This window comes from Phasianus colchicus, chromosome 1, assembly GCF_987193195.1.
Source record: "Phasianus colchicus chromosome 1, bPhaCol1.hap1.1, whole genome shotgun sequence".
Taxonomy (NCBI): Eukaryota; Metazoa; Chordata; class Aves; order Galliformes; family Phasianidae; genus Phasianus; species Phasianus colchicus.
This window is the reverse complement of record NC_143436.1, coordinates 113,728,622-113,752,574: the sequence shown is the minus strand read 5'-3', so window position 1 is coordinate 113,752,574 and position 23,953 is coordinate 113,728,622. Positions and strand designations below refer to the sequence as shown.

The following is a 23,953-nucleotide window of genomic DNA, read 5'->3' as shown; positions in this document are numbered from 1 at the left end:
AGAAGAGTTGATGTTGACAGCAGAGAGAAAAAATGCACAAGTCTGCAAGCAAGTCCGTATCAGCCAAGGTAGCAAAATAGGACTGGAAATTTGTTTGAGAACCTCAGTCTCAGGTATGTTGACAGCTTTACTTTTCCAAAGGCCAAATGAGTAAAGCCCTGAGATTCAACTATTTTGCAGTAACAACTTCTATCTACCTCATTTCTTGCTGCTGAACCTCTCTCCCCCACAATAAAAAAAGCAAAGCTTCCCTTTCGTAAGACAACGGCTTTTCTTATGAGACAGAAAACAATGTCAGAGTCTACTTAACTAAGAAAAATCAGTGCCTTTTAATGATTTTAGCAAGATGGATAGATTGAACTGAGTGCTCAAAGGATTTCTTGATTGGTTAGAAAAGCTCTGTCAGGCATATATAGCCAGGTAACTAGGCTAGTGTCAATATGACAATCCCCTTGAACATATGGACAGGAGAGCATCTACGCAGAGTATCGTTCCAGACTCTAACTCTGCTTACAGAGTGAAAGCAATGGCTGAAAGAATCCCTGACCTACTTTTTTAGGGGTTAGGGAGCTGGTGGTGTAGAGAAAACTACCTTATCTCCACTCAAACCTTCCTCTGAACTTTAACCCCATTTTCAGCAGCACTTTAACAACAGATAACTTGAACGTCACACAAGCTAAGTTTTAAAAATTTATTCTTTAAGCTCCATACTGGGTCTTTAGTTCTCCTTTTCCTGCACAGTCTTTGTTCCACGCAGTCTACCCGTACGACGAGCAGCAATGAGACCAACTTTGCGCCCAGCAGGAGCATCTCTCCTGATGGTTGAAGGCTTGCCAATGTGCTGATGGTTACCACCACCAAAGGGATGTTCTACAGGCTGTGGAAAAGGAAATAGAAGTCAAATAATCCATACAACAAAGGCATCATTTAGCAGCAATAAATTGATTTGAGAGACCAAGAACTTCAACTGCTTCATTTGTGACACAGTACAATAACTACCAAGCATGGGTAACAACCCTAATTAAAAACATATCTGGTAGCCTGCCCTGTGATATGCTACCCCCCAACCATGCCAGCAGTTCCTTTTTAAACCATAAAAAGGCAAAGTGAAAACTCACATTCATGGCCACACCACGGACACGCGGCCAGCAGTTTCTCTTTGCCTTGTATTTATGGTAGGCACGGCCAGCCTTCAGGATGGGCTTGTCGATACGACCTCCACCAGCAACAATTCCTGAAATATATCACAGCAATAGTGATGTGCAACTACAACAGGCAAGATGTGGGAGAAAATGCTTGAAAACAAAACCAATTCCTAAAAAATATTCAATTTTAAGAACAAGCTTGCAAAGACCACCCTCAAATAATCTAAACTTTCTATCTGAACCAGTGTTTTCCAGATGCTACACACAGGATGAAGTTATCCACCTAACTGCACACTAAGAGGCTGAATTTTGATGTAAATAATGGTATTGCTGTTCACCGTTAGGCTTTCAAGAGTATTTCCCTTAACTGATGACATCCATAGCAGCTTCAGCACTAAACCCTAAGGGTTCAGTTAATTGTGTTTTTTTTTTTTCCCCTCATTTTCCCCCATCTGCAGATTTTACAAGCTCAGCAATTCCTTAATCACTTCAGGGCAAACAGCACTTACTTTTCTGCTCTCCCACTAGCTCAAAGCATCCCCAAATCCAAGAAGTTCCATTACCAAAAGTAAAGCAGGTATGCCATACAAGTTAGACATCTGTCTAAAGACCATATCTAAGCACAATCCTGCATCTAGACAAATACACCTCTAAATCACACTGCTCTCCAGCTAGCATTGAAAACAGGGCCCCTGTTTTGACAACTTGCTGAGCAGCACATCAAGTTCCTAGTTGTCCCTGCTTACCGACAACAGCTCTGTTTGCAGAAGAAATCACTTTCTTAGAGCCAGAGGGCAGCTTCACTCTGGTTTTCTTTGTTTCAGGGTTGTGAGAGATAACGGTAGCATAGTTGCCAGAAGCACGGGCCAGCTTTCCACGATCACCAGGTTTCTCCTCCAGGCAGCAAACGATGGTGCCTTCAGGCATGGTGCCAACAGGCAGGACATTGCCAATGTTCAGCTGAGCTGCAAAGAGCAATCACAGAGCACCAGCTGCTTCAATCAGACTCCCAGACACAACTCCAGCCACAAGTGAAGGCACTCTGTGCACAGAAGGGCACTGCATACATGCATGCATACCAATAAACAGAGGCACTTATTTGAGTTGCAACCGAAGTTTTGACATCCACTGTAACCCAAAGGCAGGCAAGAGCTGCCTGTATAAAACAATCCAAACACTTGACAGCACTGCAGTCAGGCTTGCTGAAACAGGCTGCATGAGGAGACTTCCACCTCCCAGAAGGAAATATGTTTGCTTACAGTAAGTGAAGCTATGGCCTTTGTAAAAGCTCCCACCAGCACCTCAGCATCCCACACTCTGTGTATTCAGACAACAGCTGCTTTAAGCCTCCTGAAACCTCTCATGCAACCCCAAAGTTTGGTCTTCACTCACCTTTCTTGCCACAGTAAACAAACTGACCGGTATGGATACCCTCAGCAGCAATAAACAGCTCAGTCCTTTTCTTAAACCTGTATGGGTCACGGAACGCTATCTTGGCAAGGGGAGCACCTCGGCCAGGATCATGAATGATATCCTGTGGGAACAAAGATGTGCTTTGGAACAGGATATAGAATTTGTCACAGGTTCAGCAAAAATCCAAGGATTACAAAAACTGAAGATGATTAATATTAAGGTAATTTTCACTTGGAGCCCCCCTTTTTAGGGGGACCTTGATTTTTCCAGAAGTGAGTAAGTTGAAAATAAATCCACGTGTAAGAATACCAGCTCACTTATCTCTATCACAGAACAGCAACTCAAGCTTGTAAGTGTTTCTAAACTTCCAATTTTTTGTCAAACTCAGTTATTTAAGTGTCAAAGCATCTTTTTCTGTGCTCTGAAGATGACCGTGCTCTGAAGGGGTGAGAAGGTGGCTGCATTTTTGGGACATCCAACTGGGCATGGGCATCATGCCGTTGATCAGAGCCTCCATCACTGACAACTGACCAGTACCTGCAGCACTCCACCTGAAGTATCATCAGAGCCCAAACAAAAGGTACCACCTTGTCCCAGTGGGCTGTACTTATGAGGGTTCTTCCTTTTAAGTGCATTCTACTATCAGCACAACTCCCCTCACTCACGCTTCTTGCATTACAGAAAGCTCCTAAGTGACAGAACCGATTCCACGAGATGTCAGCAGCCTACAAGAGTCAGCTCTGAGAGCAACCGATGGCACTTCAGTCCCTTCAGACAGGTGACATTTAGGAAACGCAGGTTTCGGGGCCCACTGCTCACTGCGGACGCCCGCAGACTCCCCCTCTCCCCTTACCTTCACGATGCCCTTGATATAGCCGTGCCTCTCGGCGAAGTCGACGGCGCGGAGCTTGGCCGGGCCCTTCCTGTGCTTCACGTGAGCGCGGAAGACGGAGCCCGCGCCCTTTCTCTGGCCCCGGATGACGCGGCCCATGGCGCTCTGCGGGAAGAGACAGCGGGGCCACACGGGCCGTTACCGACGGCGAGGCGACCCTTCCCCCCGCCCCTCCTCGGAACAGAGAGATGACAGGCGGGGAAAAGCACGAACAGGCAAAAGCGGCGGCTCCGCCGCGGCCAAAGCGCGGATGGCGGCGGATGGTTGAACGCGGCGGAACAGCACCCACCTGCGCTGCGGCCTCGCTGGGAAAGAAGGAAGCGCAGACGTCACCGCGGCGCCAAGGCCCTTCCGGCGCGCCGAGGGCAGCTGCTGGTCGCGCTGCTGTGACGTCACTTCCTGGCAACCGAGCGCGCGGAGCTGCTCACGCGCCATGTCTCCCCCTCAGCCCCCTCCCCCCCTTCCCCCCCTCCGGCTGTGACGTTATCCGGGCAGCAGCGCGGGCGGGTGTGATAGCAGAGCTCAGGAGTTTGTTTTACTACTGGTTGGCTCGTTGTGAATTAATTAAAAGCTCATTGCTGTAGGCTGACGTAAGCGATTGCTCCCCTGGCTCTGAACTGACTCTTAGCTTAGCAGCTCAGCCTTCCCACCAGGATAGCTCCCTCGTAATGGGCAGAACGTCTGAGTGCTGACGGCTCTGACGTGGGGGCAGGGTGGGTGTTAGGGAACAGTTCTCCTCAGAGCAGTGAGGCAGTGGCACAGGCTGCCCAAGGAGGTGGTGGAGTCACCGTCCCTGGAGGAGTTCAAGACCTATGTGGATGTGGCACTGAGGGACGTGGGCAGTGGGCATGGTGTGATGGGCTGCTGCTCGGACTGGATGCTCTTAGGGGTAATTTCAACCTTAATGATTCTATGATTGTGTGGCTCTACGTCTACGACTTATCTGCAGTGGCTATGGATGCTCTGCCATTGCATCCAGGTGGTCATCCCCACAAGCAGATGATGTGCTTGCTCCCTGAAGCCCTGTATGACATATCACAACTTGACATACTGCCACAAGTGTGGCATAACTTGAGACTTTCATTTATGGTTCCTGTTGGCTTTAGATGCATTGTTCAGTAGCTTTTTGATACTGAATTGGTCAAGAATCAGAGCCCTAAGAAACAACCTGAATTTCCAAATAACGTCTATATTACCAGCAGGTTACCTTGGTCACTCCTCTTTCATGTTCTGTGCGGCAAATCAAGTGAGGAATTGGTCATCAATTACACAAGAAGATACATGGTTGTGTAATTATTTACTACACTCATTCATTTTAGTGTCTGGTATCAACTATACTTTGTATTCATTTTATTATTATTTAATTCATAGTGTAGTCTTGCAGTGCTATCACCAGGAAATTGCAACCTTCAATTATATCATGGGCTCAGTCAGACACCTCGCTACTCAGGCAGTGCTGTAACATGGAGGATGTGTTTGAAATCAGACCAGTCCCTTGTTCCTCCCCATCAGCTATTTGGCTATTCTGAACATGGTTAGAAATGTCTGTACCGTGACAGTGTGAAGAGCTCACTGCCTCAAAAGATGCTGTTTGAGCCTTTCCTTCCAGCAGTGATAAACTGTTGCTACTCATTTGTTTCACTGCAGCACCTCAGGCCATGTTTCTGCCTGGTCAGAGCATGCTGCATGTCCAAAGTTGCCATCCCTTTCTAGTCCAAACCATTCTCCTGCTGTAAAAGACATCTTAGGTAAACATTTTATCATCAAGGAACGACAGAATTGTGTTCCCTGACCCAGCCACACTTGGGCTGAACTCATAATAAGGTTAAATATGTTGTTTAACTTGTATTAACTTCAAATGCTCACTCATCTGGAAAAGTGTAAAGAAGTAGCTTACACCAAATTGCAAGCAAAGGAACTGTCCAGGGTTTGTCTCAAGAGTGTTGTTCTGTGATATCACCTGAATCTTGGTGCTAAAGAAACAGAAGTGCTAGGCACTACCAACAATTACTGTTCTGCTAAAGTTTTAGGACACGGAGGAAGTGGAGGTGCTGTGGTTTGAAGAGAAGCTGTTTCCCAAAATCCTATTCCCTGGGCTGAAATTGTCTCGTTGTTGGTGATTTTGCTGCATGAGGAGGAGGTGGCAGAGGTAAAGTGGGACGATCCTATGTTGGAAGGATAACATAAGACACAAAGCCGCTGATCACGTGAACAAAACATTACCTGCCAGTCTGAGCCAGTCTGAGAATGACCACTGTGCTGTGGTCATTCCCTGCTGCAGCTTTGAGTCCTGAAGTTTTGGACTATGGGACATTAACTCTGACAGTTGCAGCTGCATTGGCTGAAGACATTACTGTCTTTCCTACTTGCCCTGCCTCTCTGCCAGGAGTTACAGCTGTGTGGGAAGAGAAGCAGTGGCAGGATTCCCCTGGAGATGGCTTCTTTTTCTATCAGAGCTCTGTGTTGGAATTTGAGGAACTTGCTCATTTGCTTGATTGCTCCCAGAGGCCAGGCAGCAAGCAGGAAGTTGTCCAGATAACCCAGGCATGTCCACTGCATCTGCACAGATCTGCTTGGCTACACAAGGGCCAGAAGTCTAAAGCTTTCCAGAAGCTTTGGCCTCCTTGGCCAAATGCATTATTCCTCCTAGATGCACACACAGAAATCTGGGTCTGATCTGACAGTGCTAGGCAAAACAGGCTGTGAGTCCTGACCACTGCTGCTGTGCATCACAGCCTGATATTTTGGCAGCCAATTCCTTCTTTGGCTGTATAAGCTAGAAGATGAACCTGAGGTGGCCAGGGCATGGCCCCACATTCTTGCTACCATTCTTTACCACTCAGCAGAGGGGAAACACAAACACATTGAGGAAGGCCAGGGCTGCCTCCATTGGATCATGTCTCTCAGAGCCTCTCAATGTTTATCTCCCTTTTGCTGGCCATTTTACCAGTATAGACAACAAAAAAATACAGCCCTGATCCTGCAAATGCAGCGCACCACTTGCACGGTGGGAACAAGTCAAAGGTGTGTTGCCTTAATCCTTTGATGATGGTCACAGGCTAATTTGCTAAAGGTTAATTGCACTGTAAATAGCAAAAGGTGTGGTGTTCCTTTTGTTACAGATGGCAGTCAGGGAGAAATTCTGATGAGACTGCTGTTTGGAGAGGAGGAAGGAGAAGCAAATGTTCTATGGGACCCTGCTTTGAAAAGAGAACTGAGAAGAAGAGAAGTCCCTAATTAATTTGTGCATCTTTCTCAAGTGAAAAGCAGGAACATAAGGGATGGCTGTAAGACTCTTACAAACATTTCCTCTCTGAGATTGATGTGACCCAATGAAAATAACCCTGATCTCTTTCAGGTGGGCACATTCCTCTGTTTGTGGCCCTGCTGACCTCTCTAGGGCTTTGCCTGGGATTAGGAACCGACACATAGACTCCAAGCAGGCTGTAGCATCACAGTTCCAGCCTGCAAAAATAACGTGTGCTAATCTCAGCAAGCATGCTGAGGGTGATCCTATTACTGCACTACTCCCAGAGCAGGACACAAGGGGTGCAAAGCACCTGCTGCCACTGAAGCCAAGGCAGGACCACAGAGGAAGGTGGAAGTGGCTGTTGAAGGGGCAACTCCTTGCTTCCTGCTGCATACTCAGAAAAATTTCCCTGTTCTGGGCCAGTAGTACCCTGTATCCAACAGCAAAGGAGCTCTGTGCCCCTACACTGCCTTTAGTGACTCCACAAGGCACAGGTTACTTGGCTATGTTCAACTCTTCTGGCTTTTCAGAGGAGAAAAAAAAAAGCCTGTGCAAGAAACACCAAAAGCCTCCCTTCCAGTGGCTGCCCCAAAATAAATACATTTGCTCTTTCCAGAGAAGCTTCTCCGGAAAGGACCAGGTTCTGTTTGCTGTCTTGTAATAAATATTCTCCTCAGCTGTCCCCAGCTCCCTCCTCCGCAGCCTGCTTCATTCCTAAACCCTGGAGAGGACTCAGGAAAATTACTTGAGCTTTTCCTTCTGCTCTTACATGAAGCAGATGAGGCCTCTGGCCTCACGGCAACCTTTTAATCATAATTAAATTGTAGCTCCTCTCTAAACCTTCTCTGTAGAAATAAGTGACCTGGAAGGCAACTTTACGGGGATTTCTGCCCCTTCAGATAATAACCCACAGGGTTAAAAGAAAATTAGAAAAGTCTTTACCAATTATTTAATGTGCACGTGCAGCCTGTGCTCTGTTTTGAGTTACTGCTTTCCTGCACCAGTACTAGGGAAAGAACTGGCATCCTTCATGGTTTGGTGACGTTCACAGCATTTACTGGGCTTACAGATGTGGGGCTCGAAGGAGCCCAGACTCCAGGGCAGGTTTTGTTACAGAAGTGTACAGGTGAGAATCTGACAAGAGATCCCAGTGTAAGACTGCTTTCTTACACCAAAGGGACCTGACTTCTGTACAGAAGTTTGTCCAGGAGGTTATGATTTTTCTGGCATCTGATGTTATTTGCTATTTAATGATGTCTGGATTCCTTGTGATAGGGGACACAGAGAGGTATAAAGTCTCCATCAAAACAAAGCAATTTACACTCCTTATCTGGGCTTAGCACTGCCTTATTAATTATGTTCTGGTGACCTCTAGAGGCCTCTACCCAAAAGCACCTGATTTTTCAGGATCAGAAACCCTCGGAATTCACTGTTCTGGAACAGTGGGCAAGACAAGACTTTCACATTATTTCAGTTTTAGTCTTTCTTTTAGTCTTTACACTGAAGGTATTGCAGAGTTAATAATTTATAGTTATTCTTTTTATAGAATCACAGAACCACTGAATATCCCAAGTTGGAAGGATATCCCACAGTGATCACTGAGTCCAATTCCTGGCTCCACACAGCATCACCCAAATTCCAAACCCTTTCTCTGAGAGTGGTGTTCAAATGCTCCTTGAATTCCAGGAGGCTTGGTTCTATTTCCACATCTGGATACGCTTTTTTCTTAACGAAGTAAATAATAGGGGCAGCTGATGGAAGAAGGGAGGAATCCTCTAAGCTAATTTTCTTTCCTCTTGAGCAGCTGAGATATGGGATCGAAACAGTACCAAGAAACCAAGAAAACTGAAAGGAGAGACAGAGAAGCACGGAGACATTGGGGAGTTAACTGACAGAGGCTTACAGCCACAGAAAGACTTAGCATGAAGCAGATAGAAAAGCTGGAGAACACGGAGCATATCTAGAGCAATGAACTCAAAAAACTCTAGCAAGCTTGCAGTTTTACAGTGATGTGTGGGAGACCTCCTAACAACTCCTAATTTATGAGCACCAAGCTGTTCTTCCAGACTCGTGCATTAGTTGCTTTTCCTAAAAAGACCCTCCAGCCCCCAGTTGTTTTTCTCCTGGCATTTCCTAATGGACCTCCTACCAACACTTTAATGACAGCATTTGTGCGGTGACAACATCCCTGGAGGCTACATACAAAGCAGTTTGTGCATCTAGTTTAGGGAACAAATACAATAGCACGACATTTTATCTTGCTTGATAGATACGGCCAATAAGAAAGGAAAAAAATACATACATTCTGGATTTTCTTTGTTTTCTTGTGGCATAATGCTGGATGATTCATTTCTCTTAGACAAATTTTTGTTATTCTCTCTTGTTTTTTCTTTACAGCCTATTGCCTTGTTCATGCTCCTTTTGCTGTGTAGGCAATAGAGCTGGGGGGATTTCACGCCTCAGAAAAGAATGACTCTAAGCTAGTGAGGAGAATTTAAAACACTGAGTAAAGTGGAAAGATTTAAAGACAAGACTTTAAAAGAATTTTTACTCAGACTGCATGAAAACTTGTCTGAGATTGAGTCAAAACTGCTGAGAAGCATAGGGGAGAAAAGCTCCTTCCTTTCAGAGTAAAAAGGGGTAAAAGGGCAGGTGGGAGAAACCGTAAAAGGAAAGGAAAGACAAGAGGAAAAAAATAATGGGAATACAGAGGAGTGGAACTCCTCCTTTCTCCAAATCTTCTTTGTGGTTTTTTGTTGTTGTTGTTGTTTGTTTTTTGTTTTTAAATTGTTATTTAATATGCCATTTTATTTAAGATTTCCATTTGCAGATGGAAAAAAGTGTGACCGGCTCCAAATATAAGAACAATGCTTGAGGGCAGGCCTAGAGAGAACAATAAATCAGAGCAGAAAATATTTCACACAGGGAACACACAGTTATTAGAACATAAATAATCTTGTTTTCTCCTATATACAGCAGAAAACAAACACAGCTGTGTGTGCACAGGCGCACGCACACACACGTGCTCGCACACACACAAGCACATGTCTCAGCCCAGGCTCCCCAGGGCGGTTCTCTGATAGCACTGAGGAGAGGAAAAGGGTACACAGAGGGGTCTGTGGCACCGTATCTGCTGCACCACCTCCATGGAGTGGGGCAGCAGAGCAGAATGCAGGGGGAGCACTCAGAGATGAAGCCTGGCTGCTGGCCAGCAGGAAGCTCTGGTCCCCACAGTAAAATGCGACTTCGTTCTTAGCGATTGCCATAGTTCCCAAATGCTTTCAAATTCTCTGTGGTAGGACTGCAAAGTGGATGGTGGCCTTAAATTGGTGGCTTTGCTTGGGAGCAGGTGGCCTGGGCATGTATCCACTCCAAGTGCTACTCCAGAGCATCCAACCATTGCAGAAATCACACAGAAGTTGTTCATGTAAGTCTGATACTCTGATGGGATGAATCACTGAAGACTTCGTTAGGGAAGCTTGCTTGCCTCAGTGTCTTCAGGGATGCTTCCAAAATCCAGCAATGTAGACGCAGAACCATGCAAGTGGGAGCAATGATGGGACAACTGATTTCCAAGAAGAAGATAATTCATAGAATCAGGGAATCATTACAGTTGGAAAAGACCACTAAGATCACCCAGTCCAACTACCACCCATCACACCATGCCCACTGCCCATGTCCCTCAGTGCCACATCCACACAGCTCTTGAACACCTCCAGGGACAGTGAATCCACCACCTCCCTGGGCAGCCTGTGCCACTGCATCACCACCCCTTTCGAGAAGAAATTTTTCCTACTTTCCAACCTGAACCTCCCCTGGTGCAACTTAAGGCCATTCACTCTCACCCTAAAATTCAAAGTGAGTCTGAGGCATCCAGATGAATCCTGGGTAGGACTAAGCTCTTTTGCAGGGAGAGGAGCAAGCTCACATGCCTTTCAGCAGACCTTGCTGGGATCTGTGTGGCCATTACCTCCCTCTCAGTGAAATTTTTCATTACATGGATAATTCAGCATAATCACGTCAACTTAACCCAGTTTAATCACCACTTTTCTGAAATTGACTTATTATGTGCTTAATAGTAACCAACAAGCAAAGAGGATGCTTCATAAATGATCCTGGAAAATCTCTCTACATTTCCTAAAGCACTCAATTTTTTTCTCTTAGTTCCCTCACAGTAGAGTTGGTAACTTTTGGGGCCTAAACCACAATACATCTTGGGCTTACTAAGATAAAAACACTGACTAGCCAGTGACACAATACTAATCACTGGAACCTAACCTCCCCATGGAAACACATACAAGTGGTTAAACATCTAAAGATCTTGTGCACCCTCTCTGCCTGGAGCACTGTGTACTGAGATATTGATCCAGGTATCTTGGGCTATTATTTTCTTTCTTTCAAGATTTGTTTTTGGCTTGTTATTTGGCATCTGACAACCTACAATAGAATGAAATTCTGTTCAGAATTAACATTCGATCTGGGATTGTCAAGATACAGGTACTTCTTCCCCCATCTCCTTTCTCCATGGTCACGTTATGAATATTTTCTTGTTCTTCTTGAGTGGTAACAGTTCTAACTGCTACACTGTAGTGACACCTGCATGCACAGTATATGAGCTTGGCTACCTTTGTGTATTAATATGGTGCAATTCACAAAGAGGAGCACATACTAAGATTTTGCTGTCCATACTTCTTGACTTGGAACAGAGCAAAAACATTGCTTCTTGGGAGCATCATGTGTTTTACACCTAATCAGACCAAAAGCGTTGCCTTTATCCCTTCCCTGCTATGTGCCACTACCTTTCATCTTTGGTTTGTGGATTTTATATTTGTCATGATTTGGCTGGGATAGAGTTAATTTTCTTTGTAGAGGCTTGTATGATGCTGTGGTTTGGATCTGCAATGAAAATAGAGAGAGGTTGTGGATGCCCCATCCCTGGAGGCATTCAAGGCCAGGCTGGATGTGGCTCTGGGCAGCCTGGTCTGGTGGCTGGCGACCCCACACATAGCAGGGGGGTTGAAAGTAGATGATCATTGTGGTCCTTTTCAACCCAGGCCATTTTATTATTCTACAATTCTATGAATAGCAGTGATAACATGCTGACATTTTAGTTGTTGCTGAGCTATGCATAGCCAAGGGCATCTCCACTTCCTACAATGCCCTGCAGTGAGAAGCTGGGGAGGCACAAGGAGTCAGGAGGGGACGTAGCCAGGACAGCCGACCCAGATTAGCCAAAAGGATGTCCCATATCCATGCTTTCCTGATGTGGCTGAACACCCACCTGCCAATGGGAAACTGTAAATGAATTCCTTGTTTTGCTCAACTTTCCAATTCTCTCCCCCATCCTATCTCAGGAGAGTGAGTGAGCAGCTGTGTGGTGCTGAGCTGCCCAATGGGGTTAAACTACAACAATATTCCATTTCATTTTTATATTTTCATTATTTGTTTAGTTAGGTTTCAAACCTCAATCTCTGAAACATGCAGCACGCTGAATGTCTTCACCACTTGGAAAAAACCTCACAACCCATGTTTGGAACCCAACTGCAATTTCAATCATCTGATTTATCTTTTCATATCTCACAACCAATTATATCACATTCTGCCTTCAACACCAAGTTCACTTCTTCTTTTTCTGCGATGACCAGCATCTCAACATTGTCCATGGGTAAAGTGCTTTGCTTAGTTCAAACTTGTGAACGTCAGAGGTGAGTGGGATTTGGTGTCTTCACAGATACTGTATCAGGGTGACTTCCTCTTGTGGCCCAAACAGAGGTGGGTATCTGAGAGCTGGCAGTCTTCCTATCTGATACAGTTCCTGACTCTTAGCACTGGAAATTTACTCATTTATGGCAACATGATTCTTTACGATAGGGTCTCAAATAGCAGATGCTTCACTTACCAGCCCAAGACCCCCAAAGCAGAGAGACTGAAGATGAGGACAGCTGAAGGGCAGCTGGAGGACTCTTGCCACCCATGCATTCCTGCTGCAGGAATGGCTGCCAAGGAATGGGAGGCAGTGGAAGTGGATGGCTGGGCTCTGGTAGATGTCGATCCCGGCAAATGACTGCTTATAAATAACCGAACAAAGCATTATATCCCCAAACACATTGTTGGCAGAGAGGCAGGTTGCTTGTGGTGCCTGACTGCTGTCTAGAATGCAAGGACAGTCTGCATTTAATCCTTTTGAAACTTCACAAATAAGAATTCTTTCAGCATGAACTGAAACCTTCGACCACCACAAAACACATGGTAAGGTTACATGTCCTCACTTCCTCCCTATTGCCACAATATGGCCTTCATACTTGAGTGATTGAATCATCAGATTGCCAATGCTAACACCCAGCCTCCAGCACTGTTACTACACAGTAGGGAAACAGAACACACGTCGGACAAAACCTGACAAAGCAAAACTTGGATTTAGGTCAAGCAGAGCAAACAGGAGTTACTTGTACACTATACCTGGATCCCATTCAAACACGAAGCCTGATGAATTCACACTAGCCCAGACATGCAGGATGGTATCTCCCTTTTTTCTTTCTGAAGAGATTTCTTTCGAGATAGTGTGTTCAGCTCCTTGTTTTGGTGCCCCACAACATCCATTTTTGCAGGCTGCCTGGCTGCCGTCCACCTTATGGCTAGCAGACAACTTGCATGCTCCACTTATTAACACAAACTGCAGAATTCACGGCTGACACAGGGCATGCCTGAACCATCGAGATATGTGTGTGTCTCTTACTGCAACCTCAGCTCTGCCAGCTTGCTGTTACTCACTCATTTACCACTCAGTACAGCTACTATCACAGAGCAAGCAGCAGGGTGTTCAAACTCAAACTACACACTGTAAACAGTTCAGACTCAGATTGCCTCAGCTTGGCCTCCTCCATAACTCTGACCAAGAAACCCTCTGCTCAACACAGTAACTTCTGTTGGGCAATCAAGGCTCCACAGGGTAGGCTGCCTTCTTGTGATGATGTCTAAGGTGGTGAATACCTCTCATGCTGATGGTCTTTGAGATTTTGTCTCCCACCCCACTCTTCCTCAATCCCTTTCAAATTCCTTCTGGCTGCTATTGCTTCTGAGATAGCAGACAATCATTTGAGTTCCAGAGTTGGCAACGGCTTTCAACTGCATTTTAGTCTGGTTTTGTAGAGGCTTCGGTGAGTAATATCTTAATTCCTCTTTCACTGGTTGCTGGAGTTTTGAATGTTGTCCTTTCCTGTCCTCCGGGCCACCTCAGGGCTCCTCAGTGTAACTCCTGCAATAAAGACAACATGTAGTACTAATCTTTTGATTCCTCTAAGTATTATTATTCCGCAACAAATGCATACGGGATTATTTTTTTTTATTAGTTATACATTGAAAATAAAAAAGTACAGATATCACAAACATATAAAATACGCTGAAGTTAGCCACAAAGTATTTCTCAGTTTTGCCAATTCATGATGGAAAAGTGATTAAATCAGACTGAAAGTTAAGCAACCTCGCCTAAAGGTTTAAGATTGATTTGGTAGTTGGAAAGTACAAGGATACCCAGGCTTTTATGGGAGCACTTGGGATTAGGATGCATCCTGAGCATTTTGTCAGCCTGTACAAGAAACCAATTTAGTACAGTTCTATGTGTTCTTCAGCTCAACATTTAACATGTACATGCCTCAATCTTGAAACAATTTTCAATGTTTCCATTAAAAACATATGTGATCTAAGCAGCCAGCTGCAGTATGATTTCCCTGGGACATATCTTAAATGCTGGGGTTACTGAAATGCTCTCAAGCTGTTCTAAGGGAAGCCCACAGCTCCTCTCTACAGCACGTCCACCCTCCGCTTTTGCACCTGCAGGTGGGTCTGGAAGGCCAACACTGTACAGTGCAGTTAACACTTATCCTTCCAATTTCTCTCCACTCTATACTTTATAACAGTTAATTAACGTGAGTTTTCTTCACACCACCAATTCTATGTTAGCTCTCATGTGCTTGGGTACCCCATCCATCACTGGCAGAGTAACTGTATTTTCAGAATACATCTCACAGTCCGGAGCACGGCAGTGAGTTTGGACACAGTGGTTCCTGTGTGTTGTAATTGTTGCTTTGAATGCATTCATCACTTTCCTTTTCTACCTTACTCATCTACTTGTACACAAATTAGGAGTCCTGGTGGATATTAGACACAAGGAAGAACTTTTTCCTCTCAGAGTGTGGTCAGGCACTGGAATGGCCTGCCCAGGGAGGCGTAGAGTTGCTGTCCCTGGCAGCGTTCAAGAAGAGTCTGGATGAGGAGCTGTGAGATACAGTTTAGTAGCTTGTGGTAGCAATGGTGATGGGAGGACAGTTGGACTAGATGATCTTGTAGGTTCTTGTGATTCCATGATTCTATAGTCTTAGTGCAGGCTCAAGGACTTGGGATTCTGTTGTTTTGTGGTGGGATAACACTGGCAGGTCACTAGGTGCCCACTAAGCTGCTCTCTCACTTCTCTTCAGAAAGAGAAAAGACAATGGAAAAACTCATGGGTTGAGGGAAAGACAGGGACACCACTCAGTGATTACTGTCACAAGCAAAATAGGCTACTTGGGGAAGATTAATTATATTTATGGCCTATTAGTAATAGGGCACCAAGAAATAAAAACAGACTGAAAACATCTCTCCTCCACCCACCTTTTCTCAGGCTCAACTTCTACCTCCTTGTCTCAATGGGCACAGGGGAACAGGGAAAGGAGGCTGCAGTCAATCCATAAAGCTTCATCTCTTCTGCTCCTCCATGGTCACTCTCTGCTTCTGCTCTTTGTGGGGTCCCTCCCACAAGATGTCATCCTTTCTGGTTTGATCCCACATGGGCTTTTCACATGCTGCAGCACTCCCAGCACTGTTTCAACACAGCTCCGTACCATGGAGCCCACCCTTCAGGCACTGCTCTACACAGCTCCCCATGGGCAGCAGCCCCCTCAGCCCTCCTGCCCCTCTGCAGGTTGCTCTCAATGGGCTGCAGCTCAGGGCTGCTCCTGCAAGGGCTGTGATCTGACATGGGGCAGCTGCTGGGATTCTTGCAGGCCACCCCACTGCCAAAACCTTGCCACATTAATCCGGAGGAGGACTACGAGTTCTTTGTCAGCCAATGCATTGTCTGTATTGTTGCCATACGTTAATAGAGCTGGAATAAAATTGGCACAATATCCAGTTTCACCCAAATGAGGCTGTTGAGCAGGATCCAGAAGACTGGTATACAAAGAGACTAAGCACAGTGTTTAAACAGAAACAAAGTCCATGATTTATTTCATTATTTACTAAGTGCCGTCATGATGCTTGGTACCATATAAACACTGTCTGCCCCAGGTTATTAATACTACTAGACAAAGCAGGTTCAAGATTCAAATGCCTTACATGAGCCATTTTCAGAACAAAACTTTTAAGAGAGAGTTAAAAGTTTCTGCACGGCAGAAATCTGTAGAGGAATAGTGCTAATTAAGTATTAGACATCAAAATAGGTAAGTATTCCACTACAAAGAAATTCCTGTTCGAGGAGCTAACTTTCTGCTGTCCCCTATAATTACTCCTCACTGAGTACTGCTGTAATGCATGGTCTGCCCTGTTGAAAACAGAAGGGATGCCAGACTGCTCTTTTTGTTGCATGGTAAGGAACATCCATTCATCCACAAAGTGTGAAGAACTAGTGAGAGACTAAATATCTAAAGATACCAGGTTGAAATAACCCTAAGAGTGTATAAGAAATCAGTAAGTGTAAAAAACGTGTCTGTATGCTTAGGTCAGTGAAGACTGTATCTTAGATAAGGCTGCTTAAAAAACAGAGCTCTCAAAAGAATTACAGATTATTCTAGTCCCATGAAAATCATCCTGTTTTTAATTATATCATTAAAGACAAAACCACGTTTTAAGTTCTGCCGGCATAGCAAGTGATCATTATAAATCTGGACATGGGATCACACAGAAATTGTAAATAATGATTGTGAGATATTTCAGTACTATCTATTTTTGTCTGTATAAAAGTTTTACATTTCAAAAAACTCATTAACACTTGCTCTTAGCCAAAACTTGGTCATAGGACCTTTCAATATAAACTGTTCTTAAAAGAAGACTGTCAACTCAGAACTGGTCTGTTTTTCAGAAGTTTTCTTCCAAGATGTTTCAGTACATGAGTCCCTGGGGCAATGCTTATTCTTTTGTCACAGTTCTTTACTTATTTTTCAGTACTTTACCTTGCCCTGCTGCAGCATCAGTCTCTACACAAGTTCAGAGAATCAGGAAACAAGGAGGATAAGGGGAAGTTGACAGCCTGAAAAGCACTATCAAAAGATGAAAATAAGCCAGTGGAGCTACACACAGAACTAAAAAGGTATATTATCTTTTGGTTCTCAGTGCCAGGAATAGTTAAGAGAAAGAGAGAACCGTGTAATGATGTTCTTACAATTTAACACTTAATTATAACAAGTTCTATAAAAAAAGAGGAAGGATGGGCAGAACGAAAAATTATCTTCTGAGATTAAAGTAAGAAAATGACTTTTTATAAAGAAAAACATTTTTAAAAATACAAAAAAGTCAACCAAAATAGGAGTGCAATTTGTTGTGGAACAGTTGTACAACACAGCTCCTCTGTCTTCTTGGCACTCAGAAACAAACGTTTGCTACGAATACCATGATCCAAAGCCAGGATAAGCTGCCAGAGATCATTACACTGACTTCAGTGGATACTGCAGGCCAAATGGGGAAAGCAGTGCTTGAGGCCACCAGACAAGTATTGTAGTGTATTTTATTACGTTGCATTTGTTTCAGCAGGCCTACCCTGCTGATAGGATTGGTGTAGCTGGGCCCTTCTTTCTGCAGGAACCCTAAATGATACCAACACAAACTTTTCAGCACACTTTCAGATGCTACAAAGCTGTGGCCTGAGACAGTAGAACAGGATGGAAAGTCCTCCAAACTGAAGGCTCCTAGAGTTTAGGATATGCTGCTTACACCAGGTGTGAGATCAATAAGAATATAGATGTTGTATAGTATTGTACGATCAGTAGGCAAGCAGAGAAGTTAGGGTGGTAAGATTATCACATTGGAAAACATAATCAGAGATAAATGAAAAGTGCTTACCAGTGTTGTAGGCTCACAAGAAACTCCACACCAAGCAATCTCCAGAGAGAGATCCTTCCTCAGTGGCAGTCAGCCCTTAAATGGGGTCCATGGCTGACTCAGTGCTCACCTCAGGTAATCAATCAGAGGTTCAGGCTGTGATTCAACAGTTCCCATACAACCAGATTTATCTCAGCACTAGTTACATTACTAGCATCACATCAGAAAAAAAGCTCAGACTTTCTAATTCTGACTGTGCTGTTAGTTTTGCCTGGAGTTTTACAAGTTTCACTGTGTGTTTATCCAACTGTTTCTGATGACTTTCTTGGAAAGCTATTTGCAAGGATGGAAAATCCCTAATTCTTCCTGATTGTTGCAATAGAGTCTAGATGCCTGGAAATTTGTGACTGACAAGTCAATACTTGGATAGCTAGACCTCTATAAATAGGGAACACTAGCTATTATCATGTTCTGCTAAGCGGGAATTCACTTCTTGAAAATACCAGCCAGGAATCATTCTCTATGCAAATGCACAGAGAGGAGTGAAGAGGTAGAACTGCTAACACACATACAGGCAGATACATCTGCTGTGAAACCCTTTCCCTCATCTCAGCTCCTTTTTAGCAAACAACTTTAGCTGTCTAACTTTAGATGACGAGTAGGCAGAAGCACCCTTTGGAGGTGCTGGTGTCTCCCATTGACTCAGCAGGATGACTAACCTCCATGCTGGTGTATCTTTCCCCTCCCACTGTGCCAGACCCACACTGGACAGTTCTCAGCACACAGCAAGGAACTCGCATGCTGCCCATATATCACCCCTAGCATCTGCTGTGATCTTAAAACACAATTACAAAATTGTTATTTGACAAAGGGTGCGCTGCTTAAAATGGCAGCCAAAGTAAAAGCTTGGGACACTGCTCTTTTCCTCCGCTTTCTTTTTTTCTGATTTGTCTTCCCAGCCCTTCTAATTGTTGCCTAGTATTTGGCAGTGCAGTAAAACCTGCTGTTGCTAGAGTGTTTGAAAAAATAGGATAACCTTCTGTTATACTTTATACTGGGTCCATTCGTGAAGATTGGAACTTTCTGTCTTGCAAAGGCAATGAGCTAATATTCCTGAGATACTCTACTGTTCCATAGGTGTGGAAAAAGAAGCCTAATCAAACCTAAAGGAAGTTTTTTTTAATGGAAAACATATTCCAGCTTTAACGACACACTAGGATTTTGTTCTGGTTTCTTTATTGCAATGACTTATGATGTGCAAACTTCACATGTGCTTGCTTAAGTCATGTGTCTGCCTTATTTTAGCTTTGAAAATAACAGCGATGCCAATATTCTTTACTGTCATACTGGGCAACTTGAGAAGTTCTGAACCACAACAACTTCATGGTACCCAAAAAAGCAAACACTGCTTTTCTACCTTTGGCTGAGGAATAAAGTAGTAGGTTCTCCAGAAGGGCCCTCTACACATCAAGACTTTGTATAAACACCTTGACACTGCTAATGCTGGCATACTTCCACTGTTGTCAGTAAAGGTGGGTTTCCCATTTGGGATCATCTGACAAAAGGTTGTCTCATTCTGTATCTGCCTGGCCTGCTTTAAGCCCAACTGAGCTACAGACAGATAAAAACACCAGAGTTCTGTTAGTATTGGTAGCTCCAATGCTACGTACATTATTAGAGCTGTACTGATGATTAAATCTTTCAAAATAAAGGCAAATAGAATCCAAAAACAGCTCCCCACCCCTCTCCTTACCTTTCAGCTAGGCCCTACTGAGGACTTAAACTGAGCAGAAAGTCTTCCACTGCTGTCATTTTAGTCAGTTTCCTGCAATGTACCTCTGCAGTTCTGCAAACAGCTGCAGAAAGAGAGGGGTGGAAAGGCAAGCAGTAGACTTCCCTGTTTCAGTAAGTGCAATGCTCATTCTTGCAGGTATAAAAGGGCAGCATGCAGTCATCTATATAAAGAATGTTCTTCAGATGGGTTATGTATAACTCCGTGATGGCAAGGGTATCAAATGAAGGTCGAACATCAGAGACCTTTAGGCACTTACGAAATATGACTCATGGATTAGTTAACTGCCTGTCAGATTTTCCATTATAAAACTTTAACCACATTCCATATCTGCACAGAACCAACCAACACCTGTAAAAGTACAAACAAACAAGTACTTATATATGCATTTGCACAGCAGTGGGACAGGAGATGTGCTTTGGTATCACAAGAAGGTTTTCTTCTTAATTATAAACTATTAACTAAGGAATAAAAATGAGAGGAAGAAAATGAAGACAATTCAATGGTAGTAAAAATAGTATTTTCAAGTGCACATTTTCCAAAGACTCTCCAAGATAAATCTTTAGAGTTCAGCTGCATCAGATGACTACAACCCCAAAATTCCTCTCTGCAGAACGTCATTTTTTTAGCCACAGTGTTTCCTAATCCAAGTGTTTGCTTTTTCAATTCCACATGCTGGCATGAGCAAAAGTGAAAAAGCAACTACTCCTGTTCTGAAAAATGTTTATTATTAAGTTTTGTAAGTATTAAAATACTTAGTTAAAAATGAAGACATTACTTTTCATTTTCAAAATCAGTGAGAAGTCTCGGCCATCAGACCTTGATACATCTCTCAGAAGCCACTGTATCTTATTGTTCCAAGGTGTCTGTAAATTCAAAAAGGCAAAAGGTGTGCTCTTAGGATTCCTAACAGGAAGTGGTGCTTTTGACCTATGCGTCATCAATTTAATGAACTCAACATGTGACTTTCAGCTCGTCTAATTTTAGACGTCTATCTCGACATCTGCTGCACCATTGACACTTGACTAAGGTATGTCTTATCTGATCTGGTTTAGATATCTACCTTAGGATGAGATGATTCATCCCCTCAGAGTGTGATTTTTCTTTCCAGTGGCTGTAACCCTGTCCTGGGCTCTAGCTAGGCTAGAGAGGCTTTATCTATAGCCTTTATCTACAGCTGATAAAATGAGCCTTGCCTGAACGAACGTTCTGCCTCCTCAGAGTCGGTAATTTGTGTTGAATGAGTTGGTTACCACTGTTGCTACTGGGATGTTTTGTCTGTATCACAAAAACACTACCACATCTAGCACAGACAAATCATAATAGTCTGAAACAGCCTAGAGGCTAACGACTTTAGAGGAAATCCCAAACACTTAGGTAAATTTCAACACCACATAATATTTGTGCCTCTAGAGATGTTCCAGATCAGAAGTTAGGTATGGAGTTCTCACTACACCTACCACTGTGGCATCTAACCCGTGAAGACAAAAGTCTCAGTATCCATGCCTGTTAGTCAGATCAATTCATAAACACTATTTCCAGGCAAGTGTAAAGCTACTGCTCTGCTGGAAGTTCAGAAGATGTGGACTATAAGACCTATGAAGAATGATTTAGTCTTGAAAAGTCTGAGAAGAGGCAAGATGCCATTACACAAATATATAAAACAAAGTTGCAAAGAGGAAGGAAATAAGCAACTCTTCCTGTTTACTATGAGTAGCCTAAAAAGCAATGAGCTTATAGTACAAAGATGATTAAGTTAGCCTAAAGAGAAGTGCCACACAACAAGAAGCCATGCAGCCACTCCTCTGAGCTAACAGAAGCACCATGCTTCTCCCAACCATGGGTTGGGAGCCCTCCCCCAGCTTAGGAATGAAGTTGTACTGGAGATCCAGTTTGAGAGCATCCATGCGGAGTAAAGGGACATTTCTAATCTTAAAGCAGCGTGATGGACTAGGTGTTTCACCTCCCCTCTAACTTACATGATGTGTTAGTTGCAAAGGGTGTGATGTGTGAACTGAAGCCTAAGCGTTATAACCTCTTGCAACGGAGTGGACCAGAACACCAGCTACATCAGCTGCACAGCTGGCCAAAGCGAGCAAAAGGGTTGGAGGGTGGTCTTGGAAGAACTCATGTGGGGAAAAAAAAAAAAAAAAAGAAGACAGTTAAAAAAAGACAGTTTTCTCCTAACATAAAAAGAATTATGACTTTTTCCTCTGCAGCAATCACAAGAGAGATGACTGAAAAAAGATTATGCAGCTGAGTGCTCCTTTTTAATGCTCCTTCTATAGGAAATACTTGCAACACATGTAGAAAATATCAGGGATGCGAGGAAACTTGAAGAGGCAAAAGTGACTTTATTTAAAATAAGAACTGAAACAAAACTCACTACCCCCAAGTAGGTACCCAAAAAGTCCAGCCACAAGCCGGTGTACTCAAGCCATCCACCCAAACCCCACCACCATTAAGACTGTGTCCAGATCTGTTGTGAAGGAGGAGAAAGAACGCCATCCATCAAAATCCTCATGTGTCCTGGGTGAATTCTTAGGCTAGTTGCCGTGAACAAGGCTTGGACATCCTTTTGTGTCTTTTCAGAGCTGACAGTATCTCCATGCAGCCACAGCTCCGGGAGCCATCGGGACTAATCCCTCTTCTTTGTCTCCAAATCCGTCTTTGTGAAGCAACGGGTAGATGCCCCGGGGTCTCGATGACCTGCTAATCAGGTGTCATTAACACAAGCATTCAGAGCCCTTTCTGCTGGGCGCTCCTAGTGGGGCCTCCACCCCCAGGCCACCCCACTCCTCACCCCAATATGAGCCTTTCCAGTTATCGTTATAAATCTCTGTACCGCTTTCACTCCCTCGCGGCTGTTGGAAACCCCTCGGTGGCCGAGGGACACGCGTGGGACAGGAACGGTGAGGGAACTAGGAAGGGAGCCTTCGCCCTTTCTCTTGAAGACCAGCACTGTATTTGGCTCGTGGGCCCTCGAGGCATTTAGAAAGGGTAATTGGAAGAGAAAGAAGTTTACAGAAACCATATGAAGAAGCACTAGTGCCTTCTTCAAAGTATAATATTAATGCTGCTTAATATAGGAGCCGTCTTGACTGGGTGCCTATTTGGATTTAGATAATTGCTAGCTTACCAGTTCAAACCAGTTCAAAATGAGAATGCACAGCATCCAAGATTTACTCATGTGCCTCTCGTTTTTTGTTTTTTTTTTTTTCCCTGCTGCTGAAGTCTGCCTCGTTTCATCTTCCTTCATCTCCTGTTACTTTGACCCTGCCTACAGGAGAAAGATAGACTTGTAAAACTGCAAGTTGTTCATAAGCCAGTACAGTCCAGGCATTCATGGAGCGATCAAAGAGGGGCAATAAGTGGACATGTATGACTTTTTTCATATTGGGTAAGACTATAATCTTATTTATCGATTTTGTAAAAGGCTGTGTTTTTTAATATTTAACCTCTGTCCCATGGATTATGTCTTCTGCTGAGGTGAAGACCCCGACCTGCCATTTCTTCCCATTTGGAGGGCACAATCCACAGAAGAAAGCGCTGGACTCTCTTTGTTCTGGTGTAGCTTTGCAAGTTCTTCCTGATCGACCTGATCTAACTTGAAATAAGCCATTTATATTCCTGCAAAGGAATACCAGGTTATCCACATGGCCTTTTGCCCAGGCTTAACATAATTCCTTTAAGACAAACTGCAAATGAATAGTCGTGCAGTTTTCCTGTGCAGGCAAGCCCTTAATCTAATTGGAGCATGGAAAACAGCATTTGAGAAGGCAAAACAGTGTGTAGACTTGGGGAATGAGAGCGGGAGGTAATGTAAGGTGGTGTCCACTGGGGCTGATGGAGAGATCTGAATGCAGAAAGCTAAAAGTGATTAAGGTTTTTAAAATCCGAACTAGCAAGGATTACAGGGATATGAAAAATAGTACCTGAGCCTGAACTTTTCCATGTCCCAAGAACTTCCATCTTCCTTTTGTTTTGAAATGCACTGGGTTCTGACAATGCTAAACCTGCATCATATAGGTAGTGCTGTCTCTCAGTATTAACTATTTAAAAATAGAGCTCTCCCCTAATAAGGAGTGCTAGCAACACTGGGCATTCCTCAGATAGCTGAGGCCATGGCTGCTTAACAGGAACACTTTTGGCAGCTGCATTATGTTGCACAACCACCACCTTCAAAGGTCAAAGCTTGTCAGGTGTTCACACCTGTCTGCACCAGAGGGGAGAACACTGGCAAGACACCTCCTTAAAATGCCAGGAAAGATCTGACCCATCCCATACAAGCAGTGTGACCAGGGCAAATCCTCCACAGCCACAAGAGGCACGTGGCAGACTGAGAGACTCACTGGTGCAGTGGGGATGTTTAGCTGAGGTATGGGCCTGAG

General features: G+C 44.1%; 1 protein-coding gene and 2 long non-coding RNA genes across 4 annotated transcripts; 1 reads left to right on the top strand and 2 right to left on the bottom strand.

Annotated features, from left to right (window-relative positions):
* Window positions 1-677: 677 nt before the first annotated feature.
* RPL8 (ribosomal protein L8) lies at window positions 678-3,849 on the bottom strand. The gene is made up of 6 exons (XM_031594585.2): window positions 3,740-3,849; window positions 3,412-3,555; window positions 2,538-2,679; window positions 1,892-2,110; window positions 1,119-1,234; window positions 678-877 (listed from the first exon to the last, which is right to left on the bottom strand). Exons 2-6 carry the CDS (start codon window positions 3,547-3,549, stop codon window positions 719-721), a joined length of 774 nt encoding a protein of 257 aa, XP_031450445.1. The 5' UTR covers window positions 3,550-3,555; window positions 3,740-3,849; the 3' UTR covers window positions 678-718.
* Window positions 3,850-4,248: 399 nt separating this feature from the next.
* Window positions 4,249-8,948, top strand: LOC116229851 (uncharacterized). The gene is made up of 4 exons (XR_004167119.2): window positions 4,249-4,339; window positions 5,475-5,599; window positions 6,573-6,737; window positions 8,505-8,948. It is a non-coding gene; the product is annotated as an uncharacterized LOC116229851 (long non-coding RNA).
* Window positions 8,949-12,124: 3,176 nt separating this feature from the next.
* LOC149919963 (uncharacterized) lies at window positions 12,125-20,148 on the bottom strand. 2 transcript variants are annotated; one of them, XR_016459633.1, is made up of 3 exons: window positions 19,524-20,148; window positions 17,792-17,926; window positions 12,125-15,842 (listed from the first exon to the last, which is right to left on the bottom strand). It is a non-coding gene; the product is annotated as an uncharacterized LOC149919963 (long non-coding RNA). The 2 variants fall into 2 exon arrangements; XR_016459634.1 differs by having other exon boundaries at window positions 17,792-17,900.
* Window positions 20,149-23,953: the final 3,805 nt, after the last annotated feature.

Bases quoted from the DNA above. Each gene is read 5' to 3' on its own strand.
- RPL8 (XM_031594585.2), bottom strand. From the start codon at position 3,549: ATGGGCCGCGTCATCCGGGGCCAGAGAAAGGGCGCGGGCTCCGTCTTC. The intron at 1,235-1,891 runs GTAAGCAGGGAC...GATATATTTCAG, and splicing joins TGCAAACAGAGCTGTTGTCG to GAATTGTTGCTGGTGGAGGT. The intron at 878-1,118 runs GTGAGTTTTCAC...CCTTTTCCACAG, and splicing joins TCCGTGGTGTGGCCATGAAT to CCTGTAGAACATCCCTTTGG.